Genomic DNA, 27,367 nt, shown 5'->3' with positions numbered 1-27,367 from the left:
GACCCTGGCTCGCCTAAGAAATGCCGTGCTCGCTTTGGCCTCAACCAGCAGACGGATTGGTGTGGTCCGTGCAGGTGGGTTTGTCCCCACCACCATCCTCCCTTTGCTTCAAGCTGCTTCCCTGACTCTGCACACATTCTGCTAGACCTGTAGCCCTCTTTTGCCCTCCCCGCCCAGCTTCCAATCAAACCCATAGACTGGGGAGTCCCTTCCTTCTAAGAATGGGAGCGAACACAGAATACAGCTTCTGGGGAAAATCACTTAGGTCTAAGTAGAACAATAATACAGGAGGAGGGAGAGAATGTTTTAGAAGGGCAGGAAAGGCAGACTCCAGTTACCTCTGGCTCCTGGTGCCTTAGGTCTCCCAGTAATGGCAGTCTGGTGCTAACACCAACAAATCACACATACACCATTCAAGTAGCCTGGTCCGTTCCCAGGCCTCAATGTAATCATAGCCTGCCAGCTCCCTCACTTCAAGTGGGGATCCCTGCCTCTACCATTCAAGGTAACTAGAAAACCTAAATAACCTGATTGCAGAGTCACCCTGTGACTCATCATATCTTGTTTGTACTGAGACCAGAGGGCTGGTGGGTAAGTAGGGCAGAGCAGGGATACCCCGAGCTGTCCTAGCCAGAGAGCCATATAGAACCTGTGGCACTAAACCTGTGTTTCTCTATACAACAAATATTTGTGTTTGGGTGAAGAAGGTGTAAGTACCAAGTGGCTAAAGTTGCTTAGTTTAGGTTTAGGCCAAATCCTGGTGAAACTGAGGCTACTTTCAGGCAGCAGTTCACTGACTCTCGGGAATACTTGGCCCCTCAGAATGCCCACTATGCTCCCTGTCAGAGGATAAAGGGGGATGGGGAGGGGGCAATGTGTGTGCCTGTCCATGATGGGTGGCAACCTTGTCCTCAAAGGAGTTCTTAGTCCATCCATTCCCTGCTACTCCGAGACAAACTGAACTATGAGGTGTCTGTCAAGAGTGGGTAAGCACTGGGATTGCTCAGCCCAAGAAGCTACAAGCATTGCAGCCGCTTGCCTGAAGGCAGGTGTGAGCCCACACAAGTACACGTGAAGCAGAGGCTCAGTGGTACAGGCGGGGAGATGGTGCCCCTGGAAAACAGCCCCAAGGACCTAATGACATGAAGCTCCTGTGCCACCTTGTGGTTGTCGCGGGAACTGCACCTGTCCCAGGTCTAAGCCAGGCCCAACAGAGTTGTAGTGCTGGTTCAGATCTGAAGACACAGGCACATCGCCCAAGTGATGGGAGAGGGGACAACTAGGCCGGTGCAAGAACAGCATTTTTTGGTTGTGGTGTATGACTATGAATTCACCCTCTGTTTACAGATAACTCTCTTCACTATTCCTAGGAGGAAAAAGAAATGCATTCGGTACTTACCCGGAGAAGGCCGCTGCCCCAGCCCCGTTCCTTCCGATGACAGTGCTCTAGGCTGCCCAGGGTCCCCAGCCCCCCGGGACTCACCCTCATACCTCCTGCTGCCCCGCTTCCCCACAGAACTGCTTGCTAGCCCTGCGGAGCCAGCGCCTACATCACCGAGTCTCTCGGCCACTCTCAGCCTCCCAGCCCCCTGGGCCCCCATAGGCCCCCAGCAGCGCCCTGCAGAGTATACAGGTACAGCAACAGGAATCTCAGAGACAGGAGGCCTAGCGTGCACAGGACATGTGGTCTCCTCCGGGGGGCCACCCTCTGAGAGGAGGCGACAGAGTCCCAAAGCACGTGGCAACCGGCCAGTGGCCCTGCTAATTCCCTCTCAAGGTCCAGGCTCCAGAGATTTCAAAGCCTGCACAACTTCTGCCTGAACCCAAGGCCATCAATTCAGACTGTGGTGGGGATCAGATCTGTGTTGTAAATCATCTGATCAAGGGCATCCCTCATGCCCATGGCAGCCTGCGTTTGTTCTTTTTAACCATCCATCTAGCCAGCCACATGCCCCCGACTCCCTTGTCTTTCTGCTATAGTTACAAGTGGGCTGGAGTGGGCCCTGCTGCTTTCCCTACCCTGCTCTCCTCACCCCCACAGTGCTATGCCCTCCCTACACCAGACACTTCATAGGCCAAGAATGAGCTGGTTTATCAAATAACCATGTGAGCGCAGTTACAACCACAAAGCTTAAAGACAATAATGCTTCTCTCAATGTCCTGGAGAAACCCAGTTTACAGAAAATCAGCTGCTATTTGTAAACTGGACCAGAGAATAAGTCTTGCCACGTTCTCAGGAGCTTGCAAGAGGAGGGAATGGAGTAGGTCAAGTTTAGGTCTATCACCCTAGGCAACAAGAATAACCTGACACTAACTTATCAGGCAAGTGTGTGTGGTGGGGCACCAGGAGCTGTAGTTCAAATTATTTGAAATTATTTCCTGAGAAACTCACCCACTTAAGTACCAATACTAAGGTCCCAGGCCTATTGCTAATGGCTGTAAAGGAAAAAAAGTCATAGCCTAAAACCTGGTGTGCATTCCTCCTGACTTCGAGAGCACTTTTCACAGCTCCAGATCCAGCTTATTCATGCCAGTACAGCTAACTCTTGGGTCGTTGTGAAAAGGGCCAAACCCCAAACTTCATGACACCCGACTTCCAGCAAGAACCCAGGCCAGCTTGTTTCCCTATGGGGCTGCAAGAAAGAGGGACCATTACAGCCAAAGCAAGGAGCCCAGAAAACCACTAGTGGTGGACAGTGGTTTTTCACCACAGTCTAATTTAACCCATTTCTGAGCCAAGCTTCAACCCTGAGCCTTAAACAAATCTTTTAAATTAACTTTTTTTTTGCCTCCTCCTCACTGTATATACCTGAATCCAAAGAAAAAGGCTGTCCACGTACCCCCAGCCCCACCCCCAACAAAAGCCTTTAGTTTCTACATTAGCCACTGATTTCTCAGAATCCAAAGATCATTATTCTAGTGTAGTGTTGCAGGAAGTCAAGAGAGAAAAGGACCATTGTAGTGTTCCAAGTTATTTTTGTATTGTTAATGCATCATCATAGAAAAACTTTTTTAACATGAGAATAAAGATACTTTTTACTGGGTTTCTTTTTCAAAGCTTGACCCTGAGGAATAAGCGGTCTCAGTAACAGCATAACATAACACACTTTCCTTCTCTGCAGCCATGAAAACTTGGGAGTTGTTCCCTATTGCAATATACATGTTCTGAAGTCCTTCCCTGACAGGAGCCAGAAATCACTCTCATTTCCCCTTAAGGGGATTAGGGCCCTGTCCCAATCCTGACTCATGCTGGGTATAAGCTCCTACTCCAAGCCTTGCTCTTAATCCCCAATCCTCTGACCTCACAAGTGGTTAACAGGCCAGCCTGTCCCCTAGTACTCAGAATAAATGGGTTTAAAGCTGCTGCCCACAAATCCTATGACAACTCAAATGAAAAGAGGCACACAGGACCACCAGGCTCCATTGTTCTCTGAGGGCAGAGAAAAATACAAAACACTTGACAAGCACATAACCTATTTCAATGAAAAAAATTGAACAGCGATACTTCATAATCTGGTATCATGTCCAAAATAAGGGTATTTTAATAGCACCCCTTCTCCCCCTCCCAATGACTGTCAAGGTGCTTTGAAGTAGTCACGTTGTAATTTTCACTGAGTTATATTTTTTTATTTTATATTTAAAAATATTTATAAATAAAGTCATCTTCCAGGGTAGTGTCTCTTTAAAGTAGGCCACTGGAAGTTGTAATCCCAGCCTTGCTTCTTTCTGGAAGGGTGCTAGAGGAAACCAGCCATTCTCTCGACATCTGTCCTATTTAAAGAATTCCGCTCTGGCTACTGGCCTAGTTTTTAAAAACTACATTCTAACCAAGTCTTATGCAAGTCTGGGTTGCTGCATCTGATTTGGTGTCTCCTTTAGAGTACACTGCGTACATGAACAATGCACCCTTTGTGTATGAGAAGGTGGAGAGGGGGCTTTGAAAATGAGACTGGCCTTTTTAAAATACTGACTTCAAAGAGGAAACTCAAATCCTCCCAAATCACACCAGCACATTCCCGAGGCCACAGGATGATTTGAGATTGCAATCCGAAATTCAATATCACATAAAAACCAGTTCCACCATGTCAGCCAAGAACCCTGTTTTTCTGAGACGTAAGACAAGATACTCAACCTCTCTTACACATTCCCAGAAAACTGGCAGATTTTGCCCAAAATGCGGATTATTGACCTGCTGTAGCTGCTCCCCCTGCCCTCCTCTGCACAGTAGATAAGAAAAGGGCTCAGCTCAGCAAGATAGCGGGGGCCCTCTTAAGATTCCCAATTTGAGGTTGTTTCCCACTTTTACAGTAGCCCCGGTGGCTAGACTCTTCTGAACTGCAGCAATCTTCTAAATAAGCACTGCTGCCTAGCACTATTCAATGGACGGTAAATCCACTTGGAAGGCCACAAGTGCAGGGAAGAGGAATGGTTCTTCACATTAAGCCAGAGTAAGACTGGTAATAAGTACCAATCTGCTTTCTAGAAAGACACAGAAAAAGGGTAACAAGGACTTGCCAGATCTATACATCAGTCCAGGCCTACATAGAAAGTAGAAAACCAAAAAAAAAAAAAGAAAAGAAAAAAAAAGCTTGTTTTATAATAAACAGCTGAAATTAAGACTCCCCAAACATCCCTGAAACAGCTGGCCATCCATGCAGATCCTGGTTCCTCGGATGTGTCAAATTTCCAGGTCCCCACTATTTCAATCAACTACTGATCACAAATCACCCTGAGCTCTATAATGGTCTGGAATAGGTAACAGACCTTCACTGGTGTACTGTCCACAGAGGACAATGGGATCCTGACTTCATATATTCAAAAAGCAGAGTTTTACAAGAGAACATAGATGGGGTGTGTGTGTGTGGGGGGGGGGTAGCGGCAAGGGTCAGGGGTGGGGGAGGTAGTGTTTCCACAGGTTTCTAGAACAAAAGCCTAACTCAGATCAGGAGCGATTTTAAGCTGTTAAGAATAGCATGGAAATGGGCATAGTTAACTAGGAAGGGCAAATTCTGTCTCAGGGACAGGATCTATCTGATCCCAAGCATTCTTCATGAGGTAATTTCTGAAGAAGAGACAGCAGCTGTGAATTATATGGAAAATAGTTAATAGCGGACACATCTTTCAAGTTCACCCGGGCTTTCTGTCCAAAGTCTTCCTTTTTCCATTCAGGTATTCTCTCGTTCCTTCAGTAAAGTCTTGCTCACTCAGGCATGTGCAGTCAGTGTAATGGGGAGGGGGTAAGAAACATGGATGGGGAGGAATTGGGTTCCATTCACAAAAAAAAAAAAAAAAAAAAAAAAATCACTCTGGAAAAGCCTCTTCAATGTGGTTTCCTGATAGTGTAGCTCTACATTCCCCCCTCCTCTAGGTTTCCTGAAACAGAAAAATCTGCAAAGCATATGAAGCAGATTAACAGACTGTAACAGACTGAAGTGACACACTCAACACACAAAGGACAAATAGGAATTTGAACCATACAGGTGGAAAGTATTCAAAGTGAAAGCACTTTTATGCAACAGGCTGAGCCTCAGAATCAAATGACCAGCTGGCAGATAGGAAGTTAACATGCTAAATACTTCCTGAAAACTCAGACTGAGCAGTGTCAGAATGCAAGCAGATATTGTGAGCAACTATATTCCTCCCACAAAACGCTCCTCAATACTGATACACAGACCAGATGTAACCAATACAAAAACTGCAAAATATACAACTATGTCATCCATGAGTTAAAACTACCACTCAAATGAAGTTTCACATTGAAAATCCATCTGACAGAACACCTTCACCAACAAGCTTGTCATCAGACAGCTCAACAGGATAGACAATATTCAGTCTATCCTGTATAGGAGTCCAAATCGCTCAAGGTTGGCCAAGTAACATGTTCTACACTACTTCATGCAGTAAACTATTTCTTACTTCATCTTGATATGCACATTCAGTTCTTACTCTGGCAGCAGAATGGAGGCAGTGATTTTCAACAACAATAAACAAAGTTATCAGGATTCTAGCTGTAAGACCCCCAATATTCAGAATACTTTAAAATTCATCATTATTATATGTCTTAGTTTAAACCAACATTGCCCTGCCCAACATGGATCTGATAAATACTCTCGGTAAAATACTTTCCCTAGAGCCATCACCAAAGTTCTGTCACCAATGCAGTCCTAATGTCTCTTCCAGTCTATTTGCTCGACAGACCTTCTGCTTCTAGTTCCTGACTAAGCACTGCTCTCCCCCTCACCATCGCATCCCTGGGTCTCCAGCCAAATCAACTTACTTTTAAACCAAGTTAGTTTCTCCTCGTGGAACCTTTCCTGCACCTTGCAGCCCCATTTGCTATTTAATCTTGTTCTATCCAATATTTCCATTAGTTACTCATCCCCTGCCAGCAGCATTTATACTTTACCTCTAATGACACTAAAAACTCCAAAAGGGCAACCAACTCTTATACTTCCCTACAAGGAAGCCTGGAGCTATACTTTAACATTCAAACATTTCATATGCTTTTCCTTTATTTGCCATTTTCTCCCTTATTCTCCTTTCCTAGCCAGAAATCAGGTTTCATACAAATCCAGATAACTGAAGATTACTATATTTTTAAAGCTCAAGCAACTCTGTAGGGAGAATATTTGATTTCCTCAGCCACCTGAATGCACACTCAACTTTGATAAACAAAAAACCAGATCTTCAAATGCAAGTGGAAGTGGAAATGTTAAACTAAGAAAAATTAGAGATTCTGATGGCCACAGACAAGACAGAGCAAGAACTCTACTGCTCTCTGTTCTCTTTCCTGGTGGAAGTCATTTCCTGTTTAAACTGCCCTAATTAAAAACCTAGGCAACTAGGGCCTCCCAGGTGGCGCAGCGGTTGAGCGCTGGGTTGCGAAGCTGCCCGCGGCCTCTGCGGCGCCGGTTCGATCCCCGGCTGCTCCCCGGCCACCGGAGGAGGGTCCCACATGGCGTGCAGACCTCTCCTGCCGCCCGCTGCTCCCCTCAGCAGTGTACTTTGGTCCTTCTGCCTGCTCTGCTCCCCACTCTGGCTCTGGTGAATTCTCTCACCCTCCCGCGCTTCTGACTGTACCCAGTGCATGTATAAACCAAACAAACAAACAAATAGATAAATAAGACATGCCTCTAGAAAATTAAAAAAAAAACCTAGGCAACTTACTTCATTTCTTCTTAATTTTTATCCTGGATCAGAAAACAAATGACATTTTTTTTTTTTAAAGATTTATTTATTTATTTATATAAGCACTAGGTATAGTCAGAATCGCGGGAGGGTGAGAGAACTCACCAGAGCCAGAGCAGGGAGCAGAGCAGGCAGAAGGCGGCAGGAGAGGTCTGCGTGCCATGTGGGACCCTCCTCCGGTGGCCGGGGAGCAGCCGGGGATCGAACCGGCGCTGCAGAGGCTGCGGGCAGCTTCGCAACCCAGCGCTCAACCGCTGCGCCACCGGGGAGGCCCCACAAATGACATTTTTTTAAGTAAATTAAGACGTCAAGTCTTGAATATCTGCCTGCAGAATCACATGCCCATAGTGACACACTATTACTATCCTCCTTTTCTTGCTAATTCCAGGTTAAACTCAGCATTACTGTCACATGTTATTACAACAGTTCACCAAGCAGTTCACCAAGCAGCAGTTCACCAAGCAGCCAGCAGTTCACCAAGTTACATGTACATCTTGCTTAATTCCAATAGTTGGTATTCCAACAAATCTCAACTGTAATGCTACTTAGGGACCTACAACTTAGGGGAATGCCTTTGTAAATCTTTGGAAAAATACACAAATGACAAAGAAGTACCTACCTTGTGTATTAAAGGTAAATTTATGAAGGTGAGCTACTAAAATATAACAAACTTCAAAAGAGGTAACCTGCTTCCACAAAGTAAAAATTATTAAAATTGAGGGGGCACATCTGTTGTTCCTGACATTGCCAGAGAGAAATAAGCTAACATTCAAAGGGATTTATTTTTTCAGCTGGAAAGTAAGTCAAAGGACTATCACAGAGAATGAAGATCACCAACAGCACCACCACAGGTACTAGTTAAGCATTTTCTGTGTATATAGAGGAAAAAGACAAACATTGTTGAATCTCAGCTGAAATCTGCTCTTCCTCTCATTCTCTTTCCTGTCAAAATATAGGCTATTCCCTAATTAGCCCTGAGGGTAATCAAGAAATGTCACCTTCTGTCTCCCACATACACCAATATTTAAAGAGAACCTTCATAATTAATCAGCAGTGACTACCTTCCAAAACCTAGGCTATCACCGGTTTGCCCTCCTATGCCCTAGAATAGCTATTTTTGTTTTCATTATGTTAGACCTTCATTGCACGAGCATCTTTCACTTGTGTTCCTAATAAAAATTCATACAGATGTGCCCCCTCAATTTTAATTATTTTAACAGTGCTGTTAAATACATGTTATGTCTTGCTATCAAGCGGTCTCTCAGTACTAGACCACCTAATACCTAATATGAAGTAGACTATACTAGAACTGTGAACTACAGTAAATACTATTTCCAACTCATCCAAGGCCATACAGGCAGGCACTAAGAAGCAAGAGCAGGACACCAGCCTCACAGCATGGCCTCATGTTACAATTTTAGTTTAGAATTACTGGGAAGTGAAAGGATAAGCAGAAGTATCTTGAAGACAGATATGGCTACATGTAAGGGCCACTCACTTTCCTTGGATAAGATGAGAACCTAGAAAACTCTTTGCAGACAAGAAACAGTAAGCACACAGCAGGGTAAAAAGGGCAGGAAAAGAGTGCTGCAGTTAGCTTTAAGGGCCTGTTAACACAATGCCTATGATTTACTGGGCACATACGGTCTACAAAGGGCCTACTTTCTCTTGGATGAGCTACAAGATCTTATTAAACCTAAGTATCAGAACTTTGTTTAAAAATTAGGGTCATAGTCTATAAAAAGTCAGGGAGGAAACAAAAATTTAAGCTATAGTATCTGTCCACGCAATCTTAAATATTCAGAAAGATCCCAGAATACTTTAATATAGGTGTTGATATTATTTACGACCTCTGTAATTCAAATAGTTCTTGGGCATTATATAGATCAATATCTGGTATTAATAGGCTCCCATTTCTGAGAAGCTTTCCAAACTAAACCCAGCATATGCTAATAATCCCAAACTTTCAGTAAAGATGTATGTTTTGCATGATATTGTGAGGGATATAGTTGGAGTGGATATGTTTTTTTAAAGAGTTGACCATTATAGTGGGGATTAGCAGATGAGACACTCCAGCTAGGTCTGAACTCTTGCCATTTTCCCCCCTATAACCAAGGAAAAGGAAAAACCAGCTTAATTTCTGAGAATAAAGGGACTCAGGGATCCAGAAGTAATCACAGAGGTTAGCAAACTTTTCTGCGCAAAGAGTAAGTATATTAGACTTTTGGTCTACTACTGTCTCTGTATTAAGTGATCCTTTCAAAATATAAAACCATTTTAACTCAGACTGCAAGAATAGGTTGTCCATACATAGACTGTAGTTTGCTATCTCTGATACAGATGACAAATAGGGCTTAATATGTGACAGCACTTAGGACTTTATTAAATGATCAAGGGCAAATAAGGGGTGCAATAAAGGCAAACTACTGTCAAGTAATAATCTGAGCCCAGACATCTCACAGTAAACATGAAGAGAACACAACAAAACTAATGTGTGAATACAGATGATGCTCACTGGGAATGAAAGAAAAGAGGGAGCACAAGAAAGAAAAATATATCAAGCATGTGAGCCATCAAGTCAGCAAGAAAACATCAATGTTCTGTAGGAAAGAGGCTATAAACAATGGCCATAGAGTTCTGAGAACCCAAGTATACCAGTGAAGAACTGCAGCACCGGCTCCACTGACCTGTGTCAATGACAATTAGAAGAGACTACCTACCCTACAGTTACATCATCAGCCTCTAGGGAGTTAGAATTTTAACTGCCTCTAAGTCTTTTTTAGCTACACAACTGTACATTAATTTTTCTACTATTAAGTGAAGAGACACATTTAAGTACACAAAAGTAAAAACCATTTACTACCTACTACATAGCTTACTTTTTATTGAAAGAATCTTGCATTCAAGATGGATGCTTTGTGTTTTGCCGCACATTTTAATGTTAAAAGTTAAATTACTTTTCACATGCAATGAGTATCTTTTCCACATGGGATCACTGATTATAAAAAGATGACATACCACATGGGTTAAGTATCTTTTTAATTGAAAAGCTAACGAACTGTCTACTTATGTTTCCCCCCTAAAACCAGAGTAGTAACTGAGTCTCTAGGCAACAAAGTCAAAGCTGAAAGGATTAAATATGCAAAAACAAGTCCTCAGATCCAAATAAGGGAGCCCAGCTACACACAGGCTAATCAATACCTGTGGCACTCCTTGACCCCAGGAAGCTGGAAGCCATCCTAATAACTGCACTCAGAACATTTACTTTGAATAGCCTTTTTCCAGTTTCCAACTCACAAATAAAGATAATACATTGTTAATTCTATTTCAGAAAACTTTTTGCAAGTTGTTTTTATTTACAATGTCAACTTTTAAAAGGTCACTAAAGTTAACTGGGCAATAAACTAGGCAGAATCACTTTACAAAAAGAGGGAAAGCCCAAATGTCACTTTTCTATAGAGAAACTGAAGTTCAGTTTTATTCAGAGCAAAGGAAAAAGTAACTTTTGATCACACTAGAAGAAATAGCCTTATGTCTGGAATCTGTACTCGAACTACACATGCAATGAGGACAATATTCTGCTAATACAATTGATTTGCTGCTGCATTTGTCTACTGTTTGTCTAATATTAACAATTATAAACAGAGCAGTGCAACTAGTATTTGGAACAATCCTTACAGTGTTAATGTCAGGCACAGCATTTCACTTCTCTTCACACCACTGGTTCTCTTTGCGTACCTAGAAGAGGAGACGGATATAAGGTAAAACCTTTAGTCTTTCCAAGACCACTTTGTAATGAATCTGCAATAGTCTGCAAAGTGGGTAAGAAAGGAATAGATGAGAAACTGGAAAAATACCAGGTTATAGAACACTTGCTGCTTACTCTTTTTTAAAATTGTAAAAAAGCAAACATTTTTACAGCTTCAGTCACCAGAGCTGACAGAGGAAATTCAAGTAAGTCATTCACATTATTTTAGTCTCTAGCTGTCAATAAAATCTTACTGATTCACTTATTCATTCATTCACTCCTCCCCATTCACTAAGTTCCTCTGAAATATCCTGGCATACAATCATCCATCGGTCCTGCTTTTCTGAAGTCAAATATCATGGCCTAATATAAGGTCCTAGGTGCCAAAACTAGGAGCTATTATTATTTTTTAATTTTTTTAAAAAGATTTTTTATTTATTTATACAAGAACTGGGGTATAGGCCAGAGGGGTAGGAGGGTGAGAGAATTCACCAGAGATAGAGCAGGGAGCAGAACAGGCAGATGGACTGAAGACACTGTTGAGGGGAGCAGCGGGCGAGACAGGAGAGGTCTGCCACGCCATGTGGGTTTCTCCCTGGCCAGCTGGGAATCGAACCCATGCTGAAGAGGCTGCGGACAGCTTCACAGCACAGCGCTCAACCCGCTGTGCCACCGGGGAGGCCCAAAACTAGCAGCTATTAAATAATATCAAAGTGCAACTTCTGGTTGGAAACTTTTTCTTATATTTAAAATATAATCACAAAAATATTTAGAATCATAGACTCAAACCAGTATCTAAACAAGAATAATTTTAGCAAAGAGAAAACACCTATACTTACAGGCAGTTCTTTTCTAGGTATGTTATGGGTTTTTAGTTGCTTTAAAAAGCAGGTGATCAACAGAGTACCTGTGGGCTCCTTACCTGGGCTTCTTCTTCTTCAGTGAAGTCATTTTTGATATTGAAGGTTTTGCGAATCTCCTCAGGAGTTTTCCCCTTGATCATATTGGCAACAGTCTTGCAAGTAACATCAAGCAAACCTTTGATGTCTAAGTAGTTTGCAGCCTAAAAAGGGATTGTTTTCATTAAAATATATTCAATGATTTAAACTAATTCTAAAGCTAGCAACTGACAATGCACATCTAATTAAAGTTTAAAACACTATTCAATTTTGAGACATTAAAGGGAGAAAATGTCAAATTCTTCTGTGGGAAAAATTGTTGCATGTTCCCTTCTTTGCTATACCTCTACAGTAACAAGTTCTTTTGCTGCCTTAAGCCAGTTACAGTACTTCCAATGTTACAGTGGCCACTACTGACTATGAGTGGGTATGTGTACACACAGGCATGCATACACAAACATTACAGGCAAATCTTGACAAAAATATTTTAGGAAGATTCAAACATAAGCAGCTATAGCACATTTTATTGATCCTCTGGAAGAACCAGCTTTTGGTTTCTTTGATTTTCTCTACTTTTTCAGTTTTTTATTTTACTGATTTCTGCTCTTTAATATTCCCTGTCCTCAGGTTTAATTTTCATCTTTTACTAGTTTTTTAAGGTAAAAGGTAGATCAAGGGAAGACTTTTCATCCTTTTCAACACAGTATTTAGTGCTTTCAAGTTCCCTCTAAATACTGCTGAACAGCATATCTCACAGGTTTTCATGTGTTGTTTTATTATTTTCATTCAGTTCAAAATACTTTCTAGTTTTTCTTGTTTCTTCTTTGACATCTGGCTTGTCGAGAAGTGAGTTAATTTTCAATTATTTGCATATTTCCCAACTATCTTTCTGTTGTTGATTTATTTTCACCATCATCAGAAAATATATACTTTATATAACTGATTTTATTTTTCAATCCAAGGCTTGTTTCACAGCCCCAGAACACATCTATCTTGGTAGCATACACTTGAAGAAAATGTGTATTCTGCTCTAAGATTTTTAATATCCTATGTCAATTAAGACAAGTCAGTCAATAGTGTTATTCCAACCTTCAATATCCTGACTGACTTTGTCTACCTATTTTATCAATTATTTAGAGACAGGTTTCGAAAGTTCTACTGTGATTAGAGATTTAATCCCTTTACCATTATGCAATAAAAGACGGTCTTGAACCCTCCTAATATTCTTTGCTTTGAAATCTACTTTAACAGCCACTCCAGTTTTTGATTAACCTTAGGATACCTTATCTTTTCCCACACTTTAACCCTGTGTCTTATATTTAAGGTGAGTAGACAGCACAGCTAGATCCTCCTTTTTTAAAATCCCAATCCAACAATCTCTATTCTTTAATTGCGGTTTTCCAATCATTTACATTTATTAATGATTACTGATAAGTAGATTAAATATCACTGCATTTGAGTTCAGAGGATGTTAAAATGCACTATCAATGAATCTCACAAATTTAACTCAGTAAGAAGTACTAAAACACTCTACAGATGGCTTACAGTATGTATTAAAAACTTACCAGAATAAGTTCAAAAAGTGTTCCTTGGTCAACTTTTAGAAATTCTTGGTCCCAAACAGGGATATCATCTGTCCGCTTTTCTTTGTTCTCATCATCCTCAGGGGGAGGAGGGTCATCCTTGTGGTGGGTGCACCACTGAATGACCTACAACAACAGTTCATCTCTTTGTGGTAAAATACTCACTCCACTGCTAAGGAAAAATTATTCCTTAACTAAAGAACAGCTAGAGGGTTGACTTGAATAATGAAGTTAGTAATCAAGCTTGAAAAGTAAATATAAAGTGCAGACATCTTCACAACTCTAATGTGTGCACATGGGGGCCTCCCCGGTGGCGCAGTGGTTGAGCGCTGGGTTGCGAAGCTGCCCACAGACTCTGCAGCACTGGTTCGATCCCCGGCTGCTCCCCGGCCACCGGAGGAGGGTCCCACATGGCGCACAGACCTTTCCTGCTGCCCGCTGCTCCCCTTAGCAGTGTACCTCGGTCCTTCTGCCTGCTCTGCTCCCCGCTCTGGCTCTGGTGAGTTCTCTCACCCTCCCGCGCTTCTGACTGTACCCAGTGCTTGTATAAATAATAAATAAATAAATCTTCAAAAAAAAAAAAAAATTCACTGGAGAGAAATGGGCCAAAGCTATGAACAGGAAATTCAAAAAAGAAATCTCAGTCTAGGGCCTCGCCTGGTGGTGCAGTGGTTGAGCGCTGGGCTGCGAGGCTGCCTGCAGCCTCTGCAGCACTGGTTTGTTCCCAGGCCACCGGCAAGGGTCCCACCAAAAAAAAAAAAAAAAAAACAAAAACCTCAGTCTCATTAGATGTAAAATTAGCCATGCTAATTAGACACTCAATTTCCCCTATACCCAAAGAATTTCAGGGTTTTGTTTATTATCACTGCTAATAGTGTGAAAGAAACATTAACTCACGTAATAAAGAGTGTAAACTGGCATAATCCCTTTGAAAGCAATGTAGTACTACCTAGTGAAGCTGAATACATGAATACATTCAATAAATATATATCCCTGAAATATTCACAAGACTATTCTGTGTCAGAACAACGCAAGAACATCTCAACTGTTCCCTTAGTGGGGAAATTAATACAGTATAGTTAAAAGTTCCAGGATGTTCATTAGCTAGACTATGCATACCAACACAGAAAATAAAATCAACACTGAAAGTGTTAAGTTGCAGAACCTAGGTGGTAGGTAAATGGGTGTTTGCTGTATACAGTCACCCGTCACTTAACAAAGGAGAGGAAATAAATCCTTAGACAATTTTGTCAGAGTGTTAATCATACAAACCTAGATGGTATAGCTTACTATATACCTAGGACATATTGTATAGCCCATAGGGATCACCACAGTACACATAGTCAGTAGTTAACTGACCCATCATTAAGCAACACATAATTGTAATAATTATAATTCAACTATTCTGCATCATTACAATTTTTTCATAGTAAAATATTCAGAGATTAAACAATGCTGACAGAAAATGGGGGAGGCAAGAAATTACACTGTCAGGATGCAAAAAAGGGAAAGAATTATTTCTAGAAGAAAAGCTAACCATGGTAGGGGTAGACTTTATTATTTTTTTTTAAAGATTTATTTATTTATTTATACAAGCACTGGGTATAGTCAGAAGCGCAGGAGGGTGAGAGTATTCACCAGAGCCAGAGCAGGGAACAGAACAGGCAGACTGACGAAATACACTGCTGAGGGGAGCAGCAGGAGCAACAGGAGAGGTCTGCGCGCCATGTGGGACCCTCGCCACCGGCCAGGGATTGAACTGGCGCTGCAGAGGCTGCGGGCAGTTTTGCAGCCCATCGCTCAATCGCTGTGCCACCAGGGGAGGCCCGGTAGGGGTATGCTTTAATGAAAGAAACAAAAGCTTTTTAAAAAGTATTCCACTTGTGTAAGAAACAATTAGGATTTGCTTATACAGGTATAAAAAACTCTTAAAAGGATATGTAAGAAATTAAAGTTGATTATTACTTGAAGGAATTTCTGATCAGATGAGAGACAAGGGTCAGAGATCTTATTGTACATCTTTTACAATCTTTAAATCCCAATTATTATTTAATGTACTTAAGTTTAAATATTTATAAGTAATAATACAAGTAGGTTAAAAAAAAACATGGCCCTTATCACCCAGTCCATTAACTCTTGACATCTGCTACTAGCTCTTTGCTCTAGCCACTACACTAGCCTCCCATCCATCCTCAAAAAGTAGGTCATTGTGTTGTCTTAAGAATCACTGCATTTGCTCCCATTCCCTACAATTTTTCCCCCAACATATTCATGTCTTTGTTCCAAGATCATCCTCTCATTAAGACATTTCTTAACCATCTTTATTTTTAAAATAGCTAACTCTCCACCTACCAACTCACTTAAACACCAAAGCCGACCCAACAGACATTTATTATGCTTATTTTTCCCACATGTTTACAACATAAACTCCCTAAGGGCAGAAACCTTATTGCCTTGGTTCACCACTGTATTTCTCCAGCACATATCCATGCATTTGAATGAATATAAGCAAAGTTCTCTTAGGGACATTTTATATTAATATAAAATAGAATGTTCATTATAAGACAATGCCCACACATTAGAAATGAGATCTAACTAAATAAAAAGTAAAGGTTCAAAACCATCAATGGGGCCTCCCTGGTGGCGCAAGGACAGCACTGTGAAGCGATCCGCAGGCACTGCAGCACGAGTTCCATGCCCGGCCAGGGAGATGACCCACACGGTGCAGCAGATCTCTCCTGACTCACCCGCTGCTCCCCTCAGCAGTGTGTTTTAGTCAATCCTACTGTTCTATTCCTTACTGTCTCTAGTGAATCCTCTCATCCCCCACACCTCTGGCCTGTACATAAACAAATAAATACAGTTTTCTCACCAAATTTTTTTTAAGTTCCTTATAAAGATGGGCAAAGGAAAACAAAGTAGAAAAAGGCCAGTAACACATGTAAAATGTTCTGGCTTAAAAAAAAAATCACTTTTCAACCATTAAAAAGTCTGGTAATACCCAATCTTAGTAAGATCATGGAAAAATATTCAGTGCTGCTGTAATTCATGTCGATTTCAAGAGAAAGCATGAGATGACACTATTTATGATCAATGATATTTGAAAATGCCTTAGGAAGGCAGCTGAAGTCTATCATTACCATCTCTAATTTAGCCAATTTTCCCTTCAATATGGAAACTGGCTTCTGTTTCTGCAGATAAGTTATCGAATTAAGTAACTGGGTCTGTTAAAGGGCCACGTGATTGAAGGCCTACTCAATATGGAGGGTTATTTATGCTTGGATACAAGGTAAGGCTCACAACAACAACAAAAACCAAAAGTACATGTCCTCTCAAGTTCCCTTTGAGACATACCCATTCTATGAACAATACAAAAAATGTCCTTTTGCAAAGCAGATACTATTTCAATAATTTAAATGTCCTCATGCTAGAGATTAGACAAATCAAATATTTATAGTCTGGGTAAACAGTCATAATCAGGGCATTCCTGGTGGCACAAGGAGTTAAGTCCCAGCACTATCAAGCTATCAGCAGCCACTGCAGCATGAGTTTGATACCCAGCCAGGCAGCTAACCCACATGGTGCAGCAGACCTCTCCTGTCTTGCCCGCTGCTCCCCTCAGCAGTGTATTTCAGTCAAACCGCCTGCTCTGTTCCCTACTCTGTCTCTGGTGAATCTTCTCACCCTCCCCCCATACCGCTGGTCTACACACCAGTTCTTGTATGCATAAACAAATAAATCTTTCAAAAAAGTCATAATTATACTACATAAAAATTTTTGCTTAAAGGAAGCTATTTATCAACTTAAAAGATCATCAGGATATTGTTAAATGGAAAAAGAAAGTCATCTACAAGTACAGTTTGCTACCTTACCTTTTTTAGTATTGCTGCATTAACATTAGGAAGAGGAACTGGATCATCATCTCCTTCATCATCCATTCCCAAATCTAAGAAAACCAGGAGAGAGCTGCCATTATTTCCTAACTTCATTATAACACTTATACCAACCAGGCTAGGTACCAAACAAGTAACATGAATGACAGGTTGTCTGAAAGAAACACAAAAAGTACTAAGCACAGTACTTTAACACTAGCAGTTTCTAACAACAGGTCCATTAACCACCCAAAACTATATTAAACTCTATGAGCTGACAATCAGAGAAATATAGTATTACAAAAGTTCTTCATTAGGAGAAAATGCGATTAAACAAGAGGGACTGAGATGAACAGTCAACCATTTGAAAAAAAAATAACAGGAGACCCTTATCCTTACTCTTTATACCAAAGTCTCTAGATAGATTACATTTATGAAAAATCAAATGATGAAGTACTACAAGCAACAGAATCTCAATCTATTAAAATCTGAAATCCAAATGTACTTACACACACACAACAGATCATGCAGTCACTGACAAAAACTAGGCAAGCAGCTCCTGCTACACTGTTATGATTTCACACTAGTATAATTTCAAGTCAAGTATAAAATAATAAAACTTACCTGAATAAAAGTGAAAATATGCTTATTTATCTTTAAAATATTTCTAAAGGATATGTAAGAAACTGTTAATGATATTATGTCTAGGGAAGTTAAAGGGCATGGGTTGAGGAACATCCTTTTCATGTTATTCATCACACACACATACTAACTCTGCAATATTGAATCTATTGGTTGCTATGGTGAAAAGGCATACCTTTCAGGTTCTCAAAGATAGTGAATTCCAAAGTAAAAATCTAAAATTAAAATCCATACATGGGGCCTCCCAGGTAGTGCAGGGGTGAAAGTCTCAGTGCTATCAAGCTATCACCAGCCACTGTGGCATGAGTTTGATCCCAGGCTAGGGAGCTAACCCACATGGCACAGTAGACCTCTCTTGTCTCACCCATTGCTCCCCTCAGTGGTGTATTTCAGTAGATGTGCCTGTTCTGCTCCCCACTCTGCCTCTGGAGAATCCTCTTGCCCACCCCCCCGCACCTCTGGCCTACACCCCAGTTCTTACATGCATAAATAAATTAAAAATAAATCATTAAAAAATAAAATAAAATCCATGTTAAAGATTCTAAGATTATTTTTTCAAACCAAATGGGTCTGTCCTTAGTTTCTACATGACTAAAAAAAGAGCTGCCAAAAAGTTATATGTAACAGCAATCACCAAGTTAGAGGCCAAATTACAATAGCACTATATTGGTTATAGCAGTGTATCAGTTATGCTGACATAACCAGTGTGGAGTCTCTGATATAAATGAGGTGATGGCCTAGAGTCAGCAATGTATAAAGGAGAGAAGGAAGAATTGTTGCAATTTTACTTTTTTTAATACTTTTTTTAAAAGACTTATTTTATTCATTTATGCATACAAGAACTGGGGAGCAGGCCAGAGGTGCAGGAGTGAGAGGATTCACCAGAGTGGGGAGCAAAACAGGTGGATCTACCAAAATACACTGCTGAGGGGAGCAGCGGGCGAGACAGGAGGGGTCTGCTGTACCATGTGGGGCGGCTCCCTGGTGGGGGATCGAAAGCATTCCAGCAATCAAACTCATGCCGCAGTCACTGGCAATAGTTTGATAGTACTAACCCTTACCCACTGTGCCACCAGGGAGGCCCAATTGTTGCAATTTTAGATGGAGTTACTGTGGATGCCTTACTAAGATGGTGGCATTTAGTACAAAATGGCAAATGCTTATGTCTTCTGTTAGTCATGTCTGGCAGCTTCTAAAACACTAAGGAATCTAGTGTTACCTGAGCAGGGTTAGCAAAAGCAAAGAGAGCAGATGAGCTCAACAACAGGAACCTGGTAGTAAAGGCCTTGCATATTTTGGCTATTACATTGGGACAAGACAGTGTGGGGGACAGTTACGGGGTTGGCAATAATTCAGGCACAGGATGGTAACTTGGACAAGATTCATAGAAATGGAAAGTGAAGAAATGGTCTAAAGCCGTGTGCATTTTTATTTTTTTTAAAGATTTATCTATGCATGCAAGAACTGGGGTACAGATTAGAGGTGCAGGGGGTGAGAGGATTCACCAGAGACAGAGTGGGGAGCAAAACAGGCAGACTAACTGAAATGCACTGCTGAGGGGAGCAGCAGGCGAGTCAGGAGAGATCTGCTGCACCATGTAGGTCACCTCCCTGCCCAGGGATCGAACTCATGCTGCAGAAGCTGAGGATTGTCTCATAGTGCTGATGCTTAACCCCTTGCACCACCAGGGAGGCCCCCCCATGTGCATACAAGAGCTGAGTATAGGCCAGAGATGCGGGCGGGTGAGAGGATTCACCAGAGACAGAGTGGGGAGTAGAGTAGCAGACTGACTGAAATACACTGCTGAAGGGAGTAGCCAACTAGATAGGAGAGGTCTGCTGCGCCATGTGGATTGCTCCCTGGCCAGCCAGGGATCGATAGGGATTGAACTCGTGCTGCAGAAACTGTGGACTGCTTCAAAGTGCAGTGCTTAACCCCTTGCACCACCAGGGAGGCCCCAGTGTGCATTTTTAAAGGCAATCAGATAAATAAGATCTACCAACAGATGGCAGGTAAAATATAAAAGTAGTCGAGGAAAGCTAAGGGTTATGACATGAGAAACTAGATGGACAGAACTGTGATTGGAGTTGTCCAGTTAATTAGTAGGAAGAAGGACAGCAGAACTGTTTTTTTTTTTTTTTTTTTTGAGCTCAGAACAATAAGCAAGTTTGGGTAATGAAATATAGATGGTTGACAAGACTAGACTAAGATGACCAAAGAAATGAATGAGTATAGATCTAGTGAAGAGAGCCGGTGATTATTCAAGCTTTGAAGATGGTGAGACAGAAGGTTATTTAAGGAGTAAGCATAGTCTTCTGCAGGCCAGATATAGAAGAAATGATCAGCTGTTAAATGCTGTTAGTGTGTGTTGAGAGAAATTAAACAGACAATGCACCTGACAAAATGAAAGTCATGGAGCTGAACAAGCAGGTGCAGGGGAACAGTGAAGAACAGTATCCTGTTATCCTGTATGGATCCATTCAATCATCTGCCATCTCCTCATTCCCACCCATGCCTTTACCTATTCCTGTCTTAGCCTGTAAATGGCAATGCAAAATAGCAGTATCTCAATTTGGATAAAATCACTTATGCTTTTCCTGAACAAGTATGAAGTGATTTTATTTATTTATCTTTAAAAGATTTATTTATTTATTTATTTATACAAGCACTGGGTACAGTCAGAAGCGCAGGAGGGTGAGAGAATTCACCAGAGACAGAGCAGAGAGCAGAACAGGCAGACTGACAAAATACACTGCTGAGGGGAGCAGCCGGCGTGGCAGGAGAGGTCTGGGCACCATGTGGGACCCTCGCTTGGTGGCCAGGGATTGAACCGGCGCTGCAGAGGCTGCGGGCAGCTTCGCAACCCAGCGCTCAACCGCTGCGCCACTGGGGAGGCCCTGAAGTGATTTTAATCAGAGGAGAAAGAAATTATATTCTGGGGCCTCCCTGGTGGTGCAAGGGGTTAGGACGCAACCTATGAAGCTAACCACAGCCACTGCAAGCACAAGTTTGATTACCGGCCAGGGAGCAACCCACATGGTGCAGCAGACCTCTCCTGACTCACCCACTGCACCCCTCAGCAGTGTTTTCTGTCTCTGGTGAATCCTCTCACCCTCCCGCGCCTCTGACCTGTACCCCAGCTATGGTATAAATAAAAGATAATCTTTATTAAAAAAAAATTACATTCTGTAAAATACTTCTATTGGGGGAATTAAGATATTAAACATAATACAGAAAACCAGCTTGTTTAAATCCAAACGTTCTTTGAAAGAAAGCTTACGTCACAAAAATAAGGACCTTATAGTTGTAAAAGATTACTTCTCTAGTATTTAAGGATTTGCAATGTTTTTTGCTTTAGGCTGCATGCACAAGTAGAAAGAGCCATTCTTTTAAGCTATTTTATTTCAAGGGCTTCTGAGAGAAGGCGGATTCCTGATACCAGACCCTGAACCTGAATATAGCAGTCAATTCACATGTACACATGCCAAGATTTTCATTTCTCATCGTCCTGTTGTTTTTTTTGTGTTTTCATAAGTCACGCACATAAAAAAGACATAACAAGACCTACTGCAGATGAAAAACAAGGAAAGCCATCAAGTTGCCAAATTCAATAGACTCCAGTCCTCAAGAGACCACAATTCTATATAAACCACTGACACACTTAAGATAAAACCCTTCAATTCTGATGCCCAAAGGCTATGGAGGAAAAGAATCCTTTGATTGTTGCTGTCTATCCATCCACTTGCTGCAGTAATCAAAGCTGGAGTGGAAAACCTTCAAAGAGCCTTATGTTCCTATACTGGCAAATGCTTCTTTGAAGCAGCACAGGACAGATTAGCGTGCCAGGCACCAACTAACATGAAATAAAGAACGCTTTCATTGCCAAAGCAAGTATTCAGGCAGCAATGTGATATCAGTTTCTACATCTTCCAGATAAAGCCTTACTCACCTGCCTTTAGGGACACAACTGGATAGCTCTCACACTCTTTATTAGTGACCACATCACAGTTCCTCATTCAACAGGTACTTGATGAACAGTTACTGTGGGATGTACCAAGGGGTTTACAACTTAATAGAAGTGATCTATGTATGTGAGTTACCAGGGTGCAGGACTGTAAGTGCCATATGATGGTAATAATTACCAAAAAGGAATTTGTATGTTCAGCTTTTATCAGCAAACCCCAAGTTACCTGCTTAGAAAACAGAAGGCACACACACTGCAATTCAGCTTCTGCCTTTACCATGCTTGGTAAAAGTCCTCTAAATTAACTATGAAATCCTAAGTGACCAGTGTGCAACACATGAATCTGGATCATTCTGGTCACCTCATAATGGCCCCCTCTTCCCTTTGCTTCAAACAGTGATTCTCTACTTCTGAGTTCCATACTCTCAATCCCCCCTAACCCTATCCTAGAAAGGGTCCCCAACTTCATTTACTCCCATATATACTGCCATAACCCACCATACAAAGTCCATCTTCAGCAGTCTACAACTTAGACACTTAAGAGCCACATATGCAAATGCCTACTAGATTGTTACAAAGACATTCTGAAAGACTCTCAAACACATGTTTGAGACATCTCTTTCTCCATTTCTCTCAAACCCATTCTTCACCTGTAGTTCCACCAACTACATCATCGCAATCTCATCCCACTCCAATAAACCCAAACTAAAAACCTCAATTTAACTTTTTTCTAACACACCCTATCTACTTTACCTCAGAATGATCTTCAAAAACATCCTAATCTTACTATTATTGAAATATCCCCTCACTAGTACTATACATCACAATCTCTACACAAACCCCAAGAATAACATCAGTCACAATATTCCCACATCTCCACCTAGCACACAAATTTATCAATGTTCTAATTATATCACATGACAGTTTCCTTTGCTTGTCTTCTGTCTCCTGGTTTACAAATTATTCAAGGACAAGGCCTCCCTGCTGGTGTGGGGGTTAAAGTCTCAGCATTATAAAGCAACCACCAGCCACTGTGGCATGAGTTCAATCCCTGGCCAGGGAGCTAATCCACATGGCACAGAAGACCTCTCCTGTGTCACCCACTGCTCCCCGCAGCAATGTATTTTAGTAGATCCACCTGTTCTGTTCCCAATCTGCCTCTGCTGTATCCTCTTTTTCTTCTGAATCCTCTTGCCACCCTGAACCTCTGGCCTACACGCCAGCTCTTTTATGCATAAATAAAAATCAATCTTTAAAAAAATAAAATCAATTATTCAAGGACAAAAACCATTTCTCATTTACCTTTTTTTTCACCAGCCTTTAGCTGGTTCTTGGCACATAAATTTTTAGAATGTATAAGTTACAGATAATAAAAACCTTTGATATTTGAATACTGAAGAACATCCTTCTACTGGTTTTCCCCACCAACTCTAATTTGTATGTGTCCATATACTATTAACATCCACCAATCTGTTAGTAATACTAAGAAGAGATCTACATTAACTACATTAAGAGTTTCAAAATGCTTCAGGACCTGTTTTTTCTGGCCTTTGTTGTTGTTTGTGTTGTGCTCTATTTCAGAGGAATAACAAAACAGACAAAAGGCAAAACTTAGCTTAAAAAAAGACCTCTACTCAGTTTCTAATCTACTCAGCTTATTCCCTTCAGTTCAAAAGGATACTCTATTTAGCTACCGTGTAACAGGGTATCTCTTTTCCGAAAGCTTTTTAACTTTTATCTTTAAAAATTGGGAAACCAAATTTACCTGAAACAGAAATGGACCACTGTCTGAGGTTTTGAAAATCATTTCAGTATTAGCTTATGGTCTCATTATTTATTAATTCAAACAATGCAGAAAGGATGACCTGTAGCAGAATAATGCAATTAATAATTTAGAGGAAAAAAATTAATACTCTTGAGCACTTTAATGACAGATTATCTGTGTAAATCTGATGTTCAGAGGTTATCTCAAAGTACTTGTTTTCCCCCTTTCCCCTGACTATCATATTTTAATAAGCTTACCTTCCAACATTGTCTTGATAGTCACAGATTGTTTGGCAATTTCCACATCAACTTCAAATATCTCCCCATCAGAACTCTGCAACTTAATTGAAGGCATCTAAAAAAAAGTATTAAACTGAATTTGAAATTTAAGAGTTATTAATTAGTACTATACAAAATTCCATCAACTACAATCTGTTGGAAGCCCTCAATCTTAGCTATAAAAGCTTAAGGACCTGTAGAATATACCTCTGTAAAAAACATTAAGGGATTATTCACAGGCTATTCTATAAAATTTCTTCACAGTAAAACTCTCAGCAACAGAAGCTTTTAAGGCCTGCCCTACTAAATTCACTACTGGTGATGCAAAATGTAACTAAAATGGACTTATTTATTCTCTGCTTGCCTTTCTGCTCTCACTGAATAGTGACAACTCCTATTTGAATAGTTAACTGACACAATCACCTGCGAATCTGAGGTCATTCCAAAACAAAGTACTACTACCTAAAGATAGTAATTCTCACTTAGTGAGACCTAGCAGTGAAAAATAAGTTCAGACCCAAAGAGTAGATCAGGATACATTTATTTGTGTTTGGATAAATGTAAAACCATACACAAGAGAGTAAAACATTTAAAGATAAATTAAGGAATCAATCTAATCCCTTAAACTAAATAAAGACCTTAAATACACTTTAGAGTCTTAATTTTATCTTTCATTCCTGACTGTCCAGGTGTCCAAGTTTGAGATCTTCTGCCAAAATAATTATAGTAATAACCTATAACTTGCTCCAAAAATGTGTTTATTAACTCAGATTAACTGAGTCATTAAGAAAAAGACACCTCTTACATAAAAGTTAATTAAGTAATTAACTTCAATGGAACAGAGACCTAGCAAAAAAAAAAAAAAATCTAAGGCCAGAAATTTCTTACCATCTTCAGATTTTTTACTGGGGTTTTTGGGGTATGATGCAATGAAGTATGGAGGCACAGCAATACCTAGCTGCAAAGATTAACTTAAGACCTCAATTTTCACCACATGCATAATCCTGTTATGTCACTATTTGAAAGTGTAGAATGTGGCATTTAAAGTATTCACTGCACCCATTTTATGTTCAAATACTTAAGACCCATTAAATCAGTTAAAACATTCACTCAGCTTTTCCCAGAGTATTTCCATCACCCAAACTGAAAGCTATTAGGGAAAGGAAGTGAAAAGGTGAACTGTTTCAAAATCAGCTAATGAAATATCCTGCTCTCAATCATCCTTGGTTTGAGAGAATCAGATTTCACTTTTCAGTTTACAAATATGTCTGCTTCTCCATAATACTTAATGCGTGCCAATAATGCAGTAGTCCTGGCTCAATGGAGAAGGGCCCAGAACAGAGGGCCTTCCCTGTGACAAGGCAACAATGAAAGGTATTTCCAAAGGAAATATTTTAATGTGAGTCCAACTTTTAATTATAAAACACTGTTCTTTTTATATTCCATAGTGCTGGAATGAGTATTACAGAATAAGTCTGGCAGTGCAGGTAATTAAAGTGCTTGTAAACAAGACCATTTCTTTTTTCTTAAAAAAAATTTTGAAAAAAACCAGCAAGATATGCTTAGTCATAGTCAAATTTGTATATTAGGTTACCCTTAAGGGACTTGAGATCTTATTAAATAGCAAGAAGGCAATCAGTTAATTTGTAATTTAATGCACTGTGTAATCCTAGACTGGATACTCAAAGAGAACTTTTTCTAGAGTTAGACAAATGGAATTCCAGACAAAATTTTCAGATAATAATGGATCAAATTTTGATTTGACATGCTTTCAAAACCATTCTTCAGGCTGCTACACTTGGAAATTACACCAAATTTAATTAAGCTCCAGTATTTACAAATTCCTTAGGCTCCCATACACATGAAAATTAAACCACCCTCCATGGACAGCTTGTAGTGGGTTTGATCACATCGCAAAAGAGAAGAAAAAACAACTATTTTAAATGACACAAAAATGGCACGAAATTCTGACATCTCCTTTTAGAGGGCAGGGTAAAAAAGTCTGCATTGCACTGTGACACAGACCCATTCTATTGTTACACTGATGAAAAATTCATGACCCAAAAACCCAAACCTGATGTCGCCATCAAAAAGTGACCCATAGTTGGGCCTCCCCGGTGGCACAGCGGGTTGAGCTCAGCACTGTGAAGCTGTCTGCAGCCTCTGCAGGCCTGCCAGGGACATTCCCACCTGGCTCGGCAGACCTCTCCTGTCTCGCCCGCTGCTCCCCTCAGAGTGTACTTCGGTCCTTCTGCCTGTTTTGCTCCCTGCTCTGTCTCTGGCGAATTCTCTCACCCTCCCGCGCCTTGCATAAATAAATAAATAATTCTTAAAAAAAAAAAAAAAAAAAAAAAAAGTGACCCAAAGCAGGTGACCATCCTATTCCTTTAAAAGTCAGAAACTTCCACTTAAGTTTTACAGAGTTACAGAGTTTTACAAATAACCAATACGGTGATGGTTATCTGCTATATCTGCTATTGCAATTGTTTCAGCAACTCCAGGCTGTGGCAAAATAATGGAGAAATAGGTTCAGTAGGCGCAGGCGGCTATCTGCAAAGATGGGCCCAACACATTAGCCAGGACCGGCGGCTGACGCCAGACCCAAGGATGGGAGCAAAGGATCCAGCCTCACGGACTACCACTGCCCCCCTACGCTCCCTCCAGACTCCAAAAAACACGCTCACGACGGCCAAGGGGCCTCCATCCTAAGCTCCACTGCCACCCGCGCCCTGGAGCCCCGGGGGCCGGCAGGCTCCACGTCAAGGGAGGCCCGGGCCGCAGTCTGGGCCTTTGCAGCCGCGCTCCAGGCTGCCCGTGCAGAAAGGCCCGATCCGGGCTCGGCTCGCACTCTGGCCCCCGCGCGGGCGCCCACGGGGCGCGGGGAGGACGCGCGGCCAGCAGAGGCCTCGCCGAGTCGAGGGCTGGGACGCGAGAACGCGGGCCTCCCGCGCCTGCCAGAGAACGGGTCGGCAACGGGTTCCACCCGGCCTGAGGCAGGGCCAGGCCCAGGTGGCTCCCGCTCCGGAAGGCTCCAGGCGCAACGCAGCGGCCACCTAACCCACAAACCACTACCCCGCCGGTCCTTCCAGCTCGGCGGGCGGCTACTCACGGTGCTCGGTCTCAAGGAGACGGAGGGCCAGGGGCTGACGAGAGCGGGGCGGCGTCGGCACGGGACAGAGAGCCGAACAACAAGGCCACTACAGCGGCTCGGCGCGGCGGCGGCTTTTATAAGAACGGGCGCAGGCGTCGAGGACCCCGGGGCCCGTGGCGTCACAGACCCCAGCGGGGCTGGCCGCGGAGATCGCCTGACAGGAGGCGGAGGACACAAGGCGAGTCCGGGGCCCCGGCGGGGCCAGGTCGGGTGAGGCGGTGCCGGGCGCTACGGGGCAGGGCGCGGTTTCTTAGTCCCCTCGAAAGTGCCGCTTGCT

The 27,367-nt window shown here is 41.8% G+C and overlaps 2 protein-coding genes across 6 annotated transcripts in view; one reads left to right on the top strand and one right to left on the bottom strand.

Moving 5' to 3' along the window:
- The window catches only part of TCF7 (transcription factor 7), a 29,893-nt gene extending 26,283 nt beyond the window's left edge, over positions 1-3,610 (top strand). The window contains exons 10-11 of one of the 5 annotated variants that reach the window (XM_054694396.1): positions 2-74; positions 1,371-3,610. In XM_054694396.1, the coding sequence (XP_054550371.1) occupies positions 2-74; positions 1,371-1,821 (524 nt within the window). In that variant the 3' untranslated portion in view covers positions 1,822-3,610. Of the gene's footprint in view, position 1; positions 75-1,347 lie in introns of all 5 variants that reach the window. The other 4 variants (XM_037509327.2, XM_054694398.1, XM_037509329.2 and 1 more) reach the window with 4 other exon arrangements.
- Positions 3,611-10,213: 6,603 nt separating this feature from the next.
- On the bottom strand, positions 10,214-27,158 carry SKP1 (S-phase kinase associated protein 1). Its single transcript, XM_037509322.2, has 6 exons — positions 27,049-27,158; positions 23,919-24,015; positions 17,291-17,364; positions 13,401-13,544; positions 11,859-11,999; positions 10,214-10,926 (listed from the first exon to the last, which is right to left on the bottom strand). The coding sequence occupies exons 2-6, from the start codon at positions 24,013-24,015 to the stop codon at positions 10,891-10,893; spliced, it is 492 nt and encodes a 163-aa protein (XP_037365219.1). The 5' UTR covers positions 27,049-27,158; the 3' UTR covers positions 10,214-10,890.
- Between the last annotated feature and the right edge of the window lie 209 nt (positions 27,159-27,367).

The sequence above is a fragment of the Talpa occidentalis genome, unplaced genomic scaffold, assembly GCF_014898055.3.
Source record: "Talpa occidentalis isolate TD23 unplaced genomic scaffold, MPIMG_talOcc4v2.1 talOcc4.13, whole genome shotgun sequence".
Taxonomy (NCBI): Eukaryota; Metazoa; Chordata; class Mammalia; order Eulipotyphla; family Talpidae; genus Talpa; species Talpa occidentalis.
The sequence above is the reverse complement of the archived record's forward strand: the minus strand, read 5'-3'. Positions and strand labels throughout refer to the sequence as shown.